Source organism: Oncorhynchus keta, chromosome 24, assembly GCF_023373465.1.
Source record: "Oncorhynchus keta strain PuntledgeMale-10-30-2019 chromosome 24, Oket_V2, whole genome shotgun sequence".
NCBI classification, from domain to species: domain Eukaryota; kingdom Metazoa; phylum Chordata; class Actinopteri; order Salmoniformes; family Salmonidae; genus Oncorhynchus; species Oncorhynchus keta.
Window position 1 is genome coordinate 18,346,213 of NC_068444.1, and position 13,013 is coordinate 18,359,225.

At 44.0% G+C, this 13,013-nt stretch overlaps 1 protein-coding gene across 2 annotated transcripts; it reads left to right on the forward strand.

The window, feature by feature from the left end:
- The first annotated feature begins 428 nt into the window (after positions 1 to 428).
- Positions 429 to 12,317, forward strand: LOC118402788 (phosphatidylinositol 4-kinase type 2-alpha-like). 2 transcript variants are annotated; one of them, XR_008078328.1, is made up of 10 exons: positions 429 to 2,037; positions 5,218 to 5,418; positions 5,491 to 5,622; positions 7,795 to 7,948; positions 8,063 to 8,124; positions 8,260 to 8,359; positions 9,896 to 10,029; positions 10,247 to 10,306; positions 11,490 to 11,838; positions 11,963 to 12,317. XR_008078328.1 is itself a non-coding variant. In XM_052477917.1 (9 exons), exons 1-9 carry the CDS (start codon positions 1,714 to 1,716, stop codon positions 11,649 to 11,651), a joined length of 1,329 nt encoding a protein of 442 aa, XP_052333877.1. In that variant the 5' UTR covers positions 429 to 1,713; the 3' UTR covers positions 11,652 to 12,317. The 2 variants fall into 2 exon arrangements, 1 of the variants encoding a protein (XP_052333877.1); XM_052477917.1 differs by having other exon boundaries at positions 11,490 to 12,317.
- The last annotated feature ends 696 nt before the right edge of the window (positions 12,318 to 13,013 follow it).

The window sequence follows — 13,013 nt, forward strand, 5'->3', positions numbered from 1 at the left end:
CAGCAGTCTAATAGGATCCCCCTGCGATACTTCCTGCATATTCCTAGTCCAATGAAACAGAGGACCATTTTTGGAACTTCTGTGAGTGTAATGTTTACTGTTCATTTTTATTGTTTATTTCACTTTTGTATATTATCTACCTCACTTGCTTTGGCAATGTTAACATATGTTTCCCATGCCAATAAAGTCCCATCACCTCCAATAGGAGTTATTTTACATTGGCTCGGGTTGAACTGCGCAAAAGCCACTCCACGTCATCGGCTAAAGCGGAAGGGAGGAGCGCCCTCTGTGTGGCTTGGTCATTTTGTCAACAAGCAGCATGACGTATCGCCCAGAAGCGTACAGCATCTCGTTTCCATAAAATTAATGTTCTAATTTTCTATTTTTCATTGGGACGGCAGGTAAAGCATTTTTTTCAAAAGCAAATCACTTTTTATTGAAAACACAGAACCCTACTAATTAGCCAACGACACATTATTAATTACGTAATTTTTGTTTGGAACGGGGCACTTGGTTTATGCCCAGGGGGCAGCCCGATTCCAAATCGAATGCAAAACACGCTTTTACGGGCCCCCGGTCGAGATTAATCGAACCCCCTCGTTGTACGTTGGATATTAGTTGCCGCTGGTTCATTTAGCCATTAATGGGGAAAGAATGGGGTTTTGGGCGAAACGCCGAAAATAAGGTCTGAGTTTAACACAACGTTACAAAAAATATATGCCTACATTTTGTTCGGAGTTAATATCAGTCAGTTAGCATGACTTTTATGTGCTTGTTTCAATGACACGGCTAAGGGCTGTTCTTACTATAACGCAACACGGAGTGCCTGGACACAGTCCTTGGTATATCAGCCACATATCACAACCCCTCGAGGTGCCTTATTGCTATCATAAACTGGTTACCAACTTATACCATAGGTATGACAAAACATTTATTTTCACTACTCTAATTAGGTTGGTAACCAGTTTATAATAGCTGGTTACAAATTTATAGAAATTGTAGTTTACAGTTATGTAAAACTGAATAAAGCTCAGTGATACTAGCAAGAGCAGTGTGCAGGTTTCTGTTTTTTTCTCATCCTATTTAACTGCTACCATGCACCTGCAACAACGATATATTATATGCGCAAGTGCCTTTTTTGTAACATCATACCAAATGGGTGATGGACATCCACAAATTATTACATACCATAATAACTTGACTCTCCCGGATTTACATACAGAATAATATGAAATGCTCTGAGACCAGGTTGCTCTACTACAAAGTGACTACTACCACATTTCAGTGGAATCGAATGCAACCACTGAATTTGACTGAAAGTGATGAAGAATCGTAAATGTTATGATAGAACACTTGAGAAGTCATTTGAACTACCAGCGCCCAATTTTGCCTGATTTACCACATTCATTTGATCAGTGGGGTGATCAAAATATCGATGAGAATCATCGGTTACGTTAAGCATATTTTATTTCACCGATTTCACCACACAACAAGCGTTCCCTCAGAAACGGGGCGGTACCACGAGGAGGCTGGGCAGAGGAAACGCCAATTGCAAGTCTCTATTCCGAGTGGGTGGGTCTTTATGCAGAAGATGACAGTCATTATTTGTTTGAAAGCTTGGAATCAACAGCATCTAAACAACACCTCGTCTGATTCCCTGGCTCCTGTCTGTCCATTTACCGGCCGCTGTAATACCCGAAATCCCACGCTGAAATGGAAGAAACGAGCCCCCTCGTCTCTCCTCTCCAGCACTCCATAGATTACAACTACTGCCAGAGCGAAGCCAAGAGTCCAACAACTCCGGGTTCTGTGGTGCGAGTGTCGGCTGGGAGCCCTGGACGCAGCCGGGAGAGACAGCCGCTTTTGGTCAGGGACAGAGGGAACTCTCCGCGGGATCCACACAGGAATGAGTTTCCAGACGACCCAGAGTTTCGGGAGATCGTGAGGAAAGCAGAACAAGCCATAGAAGAAGAGATCTTTCCAGAGATCATCTGCCAAGGATCTAGTGGTAGTTACTTCGTGAAAGACTCTCAAGGGGTGAGACGGACTAGCTTTGTCCCGCAACTAGCTTTTTAAATGACCATTTATATAAACAATTTTGACTTTGACCTTTTAATGTTACATGTCATCTGTAACATTAAAACAGACAGGCTTCTAGCTAGGACTGCTAGTCTTTCGAGAGAGAAGTGTACACTGACTGACTGACTGACTGGCAGGCAGACATGGAGACTGATGAGGAGAGGATGCAATCTGTCATTTTTTTAAAATGCCCTTTGTTTTCAAGTAAGCAATATAACTCAGTCTAATGCAGCAGCAAGAGCACATGATTTTGCTTCCACTGTCTGTCTGCTCTGGCAACCTGATGTTGCTGATTCTAGCTCTCACAGTGTAGTGATGTCATCATGTTCTGTATTGACTTCCACCAGCATCTCTCTGCAGTGTTGCTTTTTGGGTGCTGTGACAGTTGAGGTGAGCAATTTACACATGGTGGTTTCTAGCCATAGTCGACCTTGCTGTATAGTAGATACGGGATGTAGTTCGACCATGCCAGGCTGGGGCTGTGACCTGGCATCATCATATGGCACAGTGGCAGTCCGAGTCCGTGTGGGAAAAACCTCTGTGGGCTGCCAGCCCCACAGTGGAGTGACGCGGTGAAATAGAAAGAAGTTGCCCCTAGACCTTGATCTAAGGATAAGGACACTAAGATCCTAGACATGCCTTGGGCAACTTCTATTAAAGCTAGTGTGGTGCACAGTGCACACAGGCCCAATCTTTCAAAGATTAGCTGTCACTATCAGTTCTCAGGCCTAAGCAAATGTGCTGATGTCACTGTATAGAAAAGGTTGAGACACTGTCATGCAGGAGATATATATATATATATATATATATATGGCAGGCTGGGAGAGTAATTATGCTTTGTTCACACGTTAATGTGATCTGCCATGGACCAGCCGAGGAGCTTTTTTTTTATTTTTTTTATTTTTTAAACCCATAGTAAATCAATTTACTCTGTGTGTACTGTGTAGGCTGCTGTCTGTGTGAATATGTTGTAGCTTAGGATAAGTCATGTGCTAGCAATCTGAATGGATAAAGGTAGAGCTCTCCATTTTCTCTCCAGAGGTAGGCCGAGTAATCAGAATCCTCACACTCTGAAGAAAATGGATACTCCATTTCCGTTCCCTAGCCTGCTGTTCCTCTCCTATGGACCAGTGGCTATTAAACGCAACAGATATAAACTTACAGGGTTGTATAGGCTGTGTTCCAGGGCATCTTTACTGTTGTCGTACCGTGTATATGTGGCGGAGGTGAGTTGGACTCACAATTTCATGGTGAGGCAGTCCTCCCTGCTAGCGACTTTACAAATCTTTGTCATCCTTGGCCCAATAGGGAATGTTCTCTTGGTCTAATGGTTAAGATGTTGGTTTTGACCAATAGACCAGGGTTCAGATCCCTGGCTGACATCCAGGTCACAGCCCCAGCCTGGCATGGTCGAACTACATCCCGTATCTACTATACAGCAAGGTCGACTATGGCTAGAAACCACCATGTGTAAATTGCTCACCTCAACTGTCACAGCACCCAAAAAGCAACACTGCAGAGAGATGCTGGTGGAAGTCAATACAGAACATGATGACATCACTACACTGTGAGAGCTAGAATCAGCAACATCAGGTTGCCAGAGCAGACAGACAGTGGAAGCAAAATCATGTGCTGGTGCTGCTGCATTAGACTGAGTTATAAGGCTTACTTGAAAACAAAGGGCGTTTAAAAAATGAGGGAGACCAGGGTTCAGATCCCACTCATGGCACATGCACTACATGACCAAAACTATGTGGACACCTGCTCGACAAACATCTAATTCCAAAATCATGGGCATTAATTATTATAAATGTAACCTTTTATTTAACTAGGCAAGTCAGTTAAGGACACATTCTTATTTACAATGATGGCCTAGGAACAGTGGGTTAACTGCATTGTTCAGGGGCAGAACGACAAATGTTTACCTTGTCAGCTCTGGGATTTGATCTAACAACCTTTCGGTTATTGGCCCAATGCTCTAACCACTAGGCTACCTGCCACTATGAAGTTGGTCCCCACTTTGCTGCTATAATAACCTCAACTCTTCTGGGAATGCTTTTTACTAGATGTTGGAACATTGCTGTAGGGACTTGCTCCCATTCAGGTCTGGGCTCTGTGCAGGCCAGTCAAGTTATTCCACACCGATCTCGACAAATCATCTCTTTATGAACCTCACTTTGTGCATGGGGGCATTGTCATGCTGAAACAGGAAAGGGCCTTCCCCCAAACTGTTGCCACAAAGTTGGAAGCACAGAATAGTCTAAAATGTCATTGTATGCTGTAGAGTTAAGATCTCCCTTCACTGGAACTAAGGGGCCTAGCCCAGACCATTATTCCTCCTCCAAACTAAACAGTCGGCACTATGCATTTGGACAGGTAGCGTTCTCCTGGCCTCTGCCAAACCCAGATTTGTTTGTTGGACTTCCAGATGGTGAAGCAGAATTCATCACTTCATCATGTGATTCAGCCAACACATTTCCACTGCTCCAGAGTCCAATGACGGCGAGCTTTACACCACTCCAGCCGACGCTTGGCATTGCGCTTGGTGAACTTATGCTTGTGTGCGGCTGCTCGGCCATGGAAACCCATTTGATGAAGCTCCAGATTAACAATTATTGTGCTGATGTTGCTTCCAGAGCCAGTTTGGAACTCAGTAGTGAGTGTTGCAACCGAGAACAAACAATTTCTCTGTGCTACGCTCTTCAGCACTCAGCGGTCCTGTTCTGTGAGCTAAGCCACATCAATGTGGTTCCAGAGATGTTAAACACTTCTCCAGGTGTTGTGAGATATGATCTTCTGGCACAGTCAGCGAGACTGCATTAAAGACGACTTGGAACGTGCCCATAGACTACAAAGCCAGCCTCAGTCTCTGTGCTTAACCTCCTGTGTGGCTCCCTCCACAGTTGATCATGTGAGGAAACTCAAGTTAATCCGATTGACTTTAATGGCTTGCAAAACTATTCCAATTCCAGCTTGTTAGCCCCATTCTGCAGGTTCTGCTGCACCATGAATCACCCTCTTTGATTGGGAAAGGTTGTGTTATGTCACTTCCTCTGACATTACCACTCTGTCTCTTACTATGGGTAAAGAACATTAGAAGTACCAATAATAATCCCCTGTCTGTCCATCTGTCTCTAGAACGTAATCGGTGTGTTCAAGCCTAAGAACGAGGAGCCGTATGGTCAGCTGAACCCAAAGTGGACCAAGTGGCTCCAGAAGCTGTGTTGTCCCTGTTGCTTCGGACGGGACTGTCTAGTCCTGAACCAGGGCCATCTGTCTGAGGCCGGGGCCAGTCTGGTGGACCAGAAACTACAGCTCAATATTGTGCCCCAGACCAAGGTAAGGGGGGGTTACAGGCAGGCATGCATTCACGCACATACGCAGTCAGTCATCTCTCTCTCTCTTCTCTAGGTGGTGTACCTGGCCAGTGATACGTTTAACTACAATGCTATAGACAGAGTCAAGTCTCGGGGAAAGAGGCTAGCTCTGGAGAAAGTTCCCAAAGTTGGACAGCGCTTCAACAGAATAGGCCTCCCTCCTAAGGTGGGTTCAGCTGCCGCCTGGGGTTCAGAACCTACAACTGGGCAGTGTTCATTCGGCATGAAATGGGAGAAACCAATCTAAAACGGCTTGAAACAGTGAGGCATTGTCTGAACTTGTCCAATAAGAAACACACATTTTGTACAATGTTTAGAAATGTTTTGCAACAGTGAACACAACGCTGTTAAGGTGCTTCTGTCTCTGCTTTAGCCAACACTTAATGCATCATACATGCCACATGTAGCGTTGTTGACTAATTCAACCAATCAAGGGCTTGAGGAGCAGTTGATGAGTTGAATCATGTATGTTAGTGCTGGGTTAGAACCGAAGCCTGCAATCCCCAGGACTACAGTTGAAGAACACTGCCCTAAAGTAAATAATATGGTAACCCTTAAAGGGAAAACTTACAATTGAAACAATAACAAAGCTGGTACCCAGCCTCAGTTTTGGTAAAAAGCTGAGGGATCAGGCCTGACTAAATGTAACTACTAAAATGCATCATCAGAGCTATTGATGTAAAGACTGACCATCTAAGATATCAACATTGTAGTTGTAAGCATGTTGAGGCTAACATTTACAATGTTGACCAACATTGGGGTAAAACAAGCTTATATTTTGGGTTCTGATGGAGTACAACAGTTGAACTAAGCTCAAGTGGCTTGTGATAGTAATCACACTCCTTGGCATTTTTTCCTATTTTGTTGCCTTACAAACCTGTAATTTATTTTGGGGGGGTTTGTATCATTTGATTTACACAACATGCCTACCACTTTGAAGATGCAAAATATTTTTGTGAAACAAACAAGAAATAAGACAAACAGAACTTGAGCGTGCCTAACTATTCACCCCCCCAAAGTCAATACTTTGTAAAGCCACCTTTTGCAGCTGCAAGTCTCTTGGGGTATGTCCTTATAAGATTGGCACATCTAACCACTGGGATTTTTGCCCATTCTTACAAAACTGCCCCAGCTCCTTCAAGTTGAATGGGTTCTGCTGGTGTACAGCAATCTTTAAGTCATACCACAGATTCTCAATTGGATTCAGATCTGGGCTTTGACTAGGCCATTCCAAGACATTTAAACGTTTCTTCTTAAACCACTCGAGTGTTGCTTTAGCAGTATGCTTCGGGTCATTTTCCTGCTGGAAGGTGAACCTCCATCACCAGTCTCAAATCTCTAGAAGACTGAAATAGGTTTCCCTCAAGTATGTCGTATGTCCCTGTATTTAGCGACATCATCAATCCTTCAATTCTGACCAGTTTCCCAGTCCCTGCCGATGGAAAAACATCCCCACAGCATGATGCTGCCACCACCATTGGATGGTGTTCTCAGGGTGATGAGAGGTGGTTGGGTTTGCGCCAGACAGCGTTTTTCCTTGATGGCCAAAAAGCTACATTTTAGTCCCATCTGACCAGAGTACCTTCTTGTTTGGGGAGTCTCCCACATGCCTTTTGGCAAACACCAAACATGTTTGCTTATTTTTTTTATTGAAGCAATGACTTTTTTTCTAGCCAGCTCGGTGGAGTGTACGGCTTAACGTGTTCCTATGGACAGATAATCCAATCTCCGCTGTGGAGCGGGTTCTCCTTCAGTGTTATCTTTGGTCTCTTTGTTGCCTCTCTGATTAATGCCCTCCTTGCCTGGTCTGTGAGGTTTGGTGGGCGGCCCTCTCTTGGCAGGTTTGTTGTGGTGTTATATTCTTTCTATTTTTGAATAATGGATTTAATGGTGCTCTGTGAGATGTTCAAGGTTTCAGATATTTTTTATAACCCAACGTTGATCTGTACTTCTCCACAACTTTGTCCCTGACCTGTTTGGAGAGCCCCTTGGTCTTCATGGTGCCCCTTGCTTAGTGGTGTTGCAGACTCTGGGGCCTTTCAGAACAGGTTTATATATATATATATATATACTGAGATCATGTGACACTTAGATTGCACACAGGTGGACTTTATTTAACTAATTATGTGACTTCTGAAGGTAATTGGTTGCACCAGATCTTATGCAAGGCACTCTAAGTTATATTCTTCAAGAATCAATGAGTATCATTCCTTTATAAGTCCAAAAAATGGATGTAGCTACTGCAGATTGCGCCTTTTTAAAGCCTGCAGGTATAATAATGTAGAACTTCCTGTATGAGCATTTGTCTTATAATAATCCATTTTCCTCCATGGCTCAGGTGGGATCATTCCAGTTGTTTGTGGAGGGCTACAAAGACGCAGACTATTGGCTAAAGCGATTTGAGGCAGAGCCTCTTCCAGAGAACACCAATCGGCAGCTGCAGCTTCAGTTCGAGAGACTGGTGGTCCTCGACTATATAATCAGGAACACAGGTGTGTGCAAGAAACATAGAAACTAGTATGTCATCGTCAGGAACACCGGTATATATGTGTGTGTGTGGAAGGGAGGATGAATAACTGAATTAGATGCCGTGTTGATGCTTGCAGATCGGGGGAATGACAACTGGCTGTTAAAATACGACTGTCCAGTGGACATAGAAAGAAACCGGGTGAGTAGACTTACAAAATAACATTTTAAACGTAAGATTTTGACTTGTAGCATTAGTTTTAAATGGAGTTATTAAAGAAAGTGTGAAACTGGATTGTCACATTCTTATTGTCGCGCTCTCCCTGTGTGTGTGTAGGAGACAGACTGGGTGGTGGTAAAAGAGCCTATTATCAGACTGGCAGCCATAGACAATGGTCTTGCCTTCCCAATCAAACACCCTGACTCCTGGAGAGCCTGTGAGTGTCTCTCACACACATACATGTGTGTATATGTGTGTTGAAGTGGGAAGTTTACATACACTAAGGTTGGAGTCGTTAACTTGTTTTTCAACCACTCCACAAATGTCTTGTTAACAAACTATAGTTTTGGCAAGTTGGTTAGGACATCTACTTTGTGTAGGACACAAGTAATTCTTCCAACAATTTTTTAGAGACTATTTTACTTATTCACTGATCACAATTTCAGTGGGTCAGAAGTTTATATACACTAAGTTGACTGTGCATTTAAACAGCTTGGAAAATTCCAGAAAATTGTCATGGCTTTAGAAGCTTCTGATAGGCTAATTGACAACATTTGAGTCAATTGGAGGTGTACATGTGGATGTATTTCAAGGCCTACCTTCAAACTCAGTGCCTCTTTGCTTGACATCATGGGAAAATCAAAATAAATCAGCCAAGACCTAATTGTATACCTCCTCAAGTCTGGTTTATCCTTGGGAGCAATTTCCAAATGCCTGAAGGTACCACGTTCATCTGTACAAACAACAGTATGCAAGTACTGTACGCAAAGGACCTTGTGAAGATGCTGGAGGAAACGGGTACAAAAGTATCTATATCCACAGTAAAAAAATTTTCCTATTCACATAATCTGAAATTTCAGCAAGGAAGAAGTTTAAACCACCATTAAAAAGTTGACTACGGTTTTTAAACATGGGGACTAAAATCATACTTTTTGGAGAAATGTTCTCTGGTCTTGAAACAAAATGGAACTGTTTGGCCATAATGACCATTTTAGTGTTTGGAGGTGTACATGTGGATGTATTTCAAAAACACCATCCCATTGAAGCACGGGGGTGGCAGCTCAGTGCCTCTTTGCTTGACATCATTTGGGAAAATAGAATCATGAAATCAAATGATGTGAATAAATATTTCCATCATCTCAAGACATCAGTTAAAGCTTGGTCGCACATGGGTCTTCCAGATGGACAATGACCCCAAGCATACTTCCATGTGGCAAAATGGCTTAAGGACAACAAAGTCAAGGTATTGGAGTGGTATCACAAACTCCTGACCTCAAACCCATAGAACATTTGTGGGCAGAACTGAAAAAGCGTGTGCGAGCAAGGAGGCCTACATTCCTGACTGAGTTACACCAGTGCTGTCAGGAGGAATGGGCCAAAATTCACCCAATTTATTGTGGGAAGCTTGTGGAAGGCTACACAAAAAGCTTGACCCAAGTTAAACAATTTAAAGGCGACACACTCTAAGTATTTAGTATCATGTAAACTTCTGACCCACTGGGTATGTGATGAAAGAAATAAAAGCTGAAATAATTCTCTCGACTATTATCCTGACATTTCACATTCTTAAAATAAAGTGGTGGTCTTAACTGACCTAAAACAGGGAATGTGTACTAAGAATAAATGTCAAGAATAAAAATGTTACATTTAAAAAAAAATGCATTTGGCTAAGGTAATGTAACTTGTAACTTGTAAACTTCCGACTTCAACTGTATGAGAAGAACCCACACTACTTCATTCCTCCTCTCTGTAGATCCATTCTACTGGGCGTGGTTATCTCAGGCTAGGGTTCCTTTCTCTGAGGAGATTAGGGACTTGGTTCTGCCGAAACTGACCGACCCCACCTTCATCAAAGACCTGGAGGAAGACCTCTACCAACTCTTTAAGGTTAGCAGGGGGTGTAATTTGCCTGGCCCCAGATCTGTTTGTATTTCTGCCAACTCTTATGGACAGCACAAACTTACCTGGGACCAAGTTTTTCATGGCCTTGATGTCACTTGACGTCGCAACAAAGTTCTACTCTACTCCATTCTGTCATCCTCACAACACTTCTTGAATCATGCCAGCGTTATTATAGTGACATCTTGTCCTGTGATCTCTACAGAAGGATCCAGGCTTTGACAGAGGACAGTTCCACAAACAGAAAGCTGTGATGAGAGGACAGGTGAGTTGGTGGGGGAATACCTGGACATCTGAACAGTGTCAGTATTTCTCATTGTCCTCCTATTCAAATCAAATCGTGTTGGTCACATACACATATTTAGCGGATGTTTTTGTGGGTGTACCGAAATACTTGTGTTCCTGGCTCCAACAGTGCAGTAGTATCTGACAATTCACAACAATACACACATCTAAAAGTGAAAGAATGGAATTAGGAAATATATGAATATTAGGACGAGCAATGTCGGAGTGGCATTGACTAAAATACGGTATATACATATGAAATGAGGAAAACATTGTGTAAAGTGACTAGTGTTCCATGTCTATGTACATAGGGCAGCAGCCTCTAGGGTGTAGGGTTGAGAAACCAGGTGGTAGCTGGCTAGTGATGGCTATTTAACAGTCTGATGGTCTTGAGATCCCTATGGTGTTGAAGGCGGCGCTATAGTCAGTGAAGAGCATTCTTACATGGGTATTCCTCTTGTCCAGATGGGATAAGGTAGTGCGATGGTGATTGCATCGTCTGTGGATCTATTGGGGCGGTATGCAAATTACAGTGGGCCTGGGGTATCAGGTAGATGTGATATGATCCTTAAATAGCCTCTCAAAGCACTTCATGATGACAGAAGTGAGTACTACAGGGCAATAGTTATTTAGTTCAGTTACCTTAACTTTCTTGGGTACAGGAACAATGGTGGACATCTTGAAGCAAGTGGGGACAGCAGACTGGGAGAGATTGAATATGTCCATAAACACTCTGGTCTACACATGCTCTGAGGATGTGGCTCGGGATGCCGTCTGGGCCGATAGCCTTATGAGTGTTAACACACCTTAAGTCTTATTCATGTCAGCCTAGGAAAAGCAGAGCCCACAGTCTTTGGGAGTGAGCCACGTCGGTGGCACTTATCCTCAAAGCGGGCAAAGAAAGTGTTTAGCTTGTCCGGGAGCAAGACGTCGGTGTCCAACGTGGCTGATTATCCTTTTGTAGTCCGTGATTGTCTGTAGACCCTGCCACGCACGTCTCGTCTGAGCCCTTCTCTGTACTGACGTTTTTCCTGTTCCACTAAGTGTGTGTGTGTGTGATGCTGAAGCTGTGTTTCTGTCACCAGATCTTATGTGTGTGTGTGTGTGTGTGTTTCCATCTGTTTGTGTAAACCTGTGTTGAAGCTCTGTATGTCTACCACCAGATTTTGAACCTGAGCCAGGCCCTGAAGGAGCGTAAGACCCCACTACAACTGGTCCAGATGCCCCCAGTCATAGTGGAGACAGCCAGAGCACCACAGAGAGCCAACAGTGAGTCCTACACACAGAGCTTCCAGAGCAAGAAACCCTTCTTTACCTGGTGGTAGAGGAGGCCAAGTAGAAGAGGAGGTAAGAGAGGGAGAGACTTGAGATGGAGGAAGACTGTATAGCACTGGAGCAGAAAGAGAGGATAGTGAGAAGCGAGACAGATGAAGAGTAGGGAGGAAGAATGGACCAGATTGAGAGACTGGAGAGGAGGAAGACTGTATAGCACTGGAGCAGAAAGAGAGGATAGTGAGTAGCGAGACAGATGAAGAGTAGGGAGGAAGAATGGACCAGATTGAGAGACTGGAGATGGAGGAAGACTGTATAGCACTGGAGCAGAAAGAGAGGATAGTGAGTAGCGAGACAGATGAAGAGGGAAGAGTAGGGAGGAAGAATGGACCAGATTGAGAGACTGGAGAGGAGGAAGACTGTATAGCACTGGAGCAGAAAGAGAGGATAGTGAGAAGCGAGACAGATGAAGAGTAGGGAGGAAGAATGGACCAGATTGAGAGACTGGAGAGGAGGAAGACTGTATAGCACTGGAGCAGAAAGGGAGGATAGTGAGAAGCGAGACAGATGAAGAATGGACCAGATTGAGAGACTGGAGAGGAGGAAGACTGTATAGCACTGGAGCAGAAAGAGAGGATAGTGAGAAGCGAGACAGATGAAGAGTAGGGAGGAAGAATGGACCAGATTGAGAGACTGGAGAGGAGGAAGACTGTATAGCACTGGAGCAGAAAGAGAGGATAGTGAGAAGCGAGACAGATGAAGAGTAGGGAGGAAGAATGGACCAGATTGAGAGACAGATGAAGACTGTATAGCACTGGAGGAAGAATGGAACGAGACAGATGAAGATTGAAGAATGGACCAGATTGAGAGACTGGAGAGGAGGAAGACTGTATAGCACTGGAGCAGAAAGAGAGGATAGTGAGAAGCGAGACAGATGAAGAGTAGGGAGGAAGAATGGACCAGATTGAGAGACTGGAGAGGAGGAAGACTGTATAGCACTGGAGCAGAAAGAGAGGATAGTGAGAAGCGAGACAGATGAAGAGTAGGGAGGAAGAATGGACCAGATTGAGAGACTGGAGAGGAGGAAGACTGTATAGCACTGGAGCAGAAAGAGAGGATGGTGAGAAGCGAGACAGATGAAGAGTATGGAGGAAGAATGGACCAGATTGAGAGACTGGAGAGGAGGAAGACTGTATAGCACTGGAGGAGAAAGAGAGGATGGTGAGAAGCGAGACAGATGAAGAGTAGGGAGGAAGAATGGACCAGATTGAGAGACTGGAGAGGAGGAAGACTGTATAGCACTGGAGCAGAAAGAGAGGATAGATGAAGAGTAGGGAGGAAGAATGGACCAGATTGAGAGACTGGAGAGGAGGAAGAAGAACACCGTTCAAAAACCTCTGCCTTACTTCACTTTC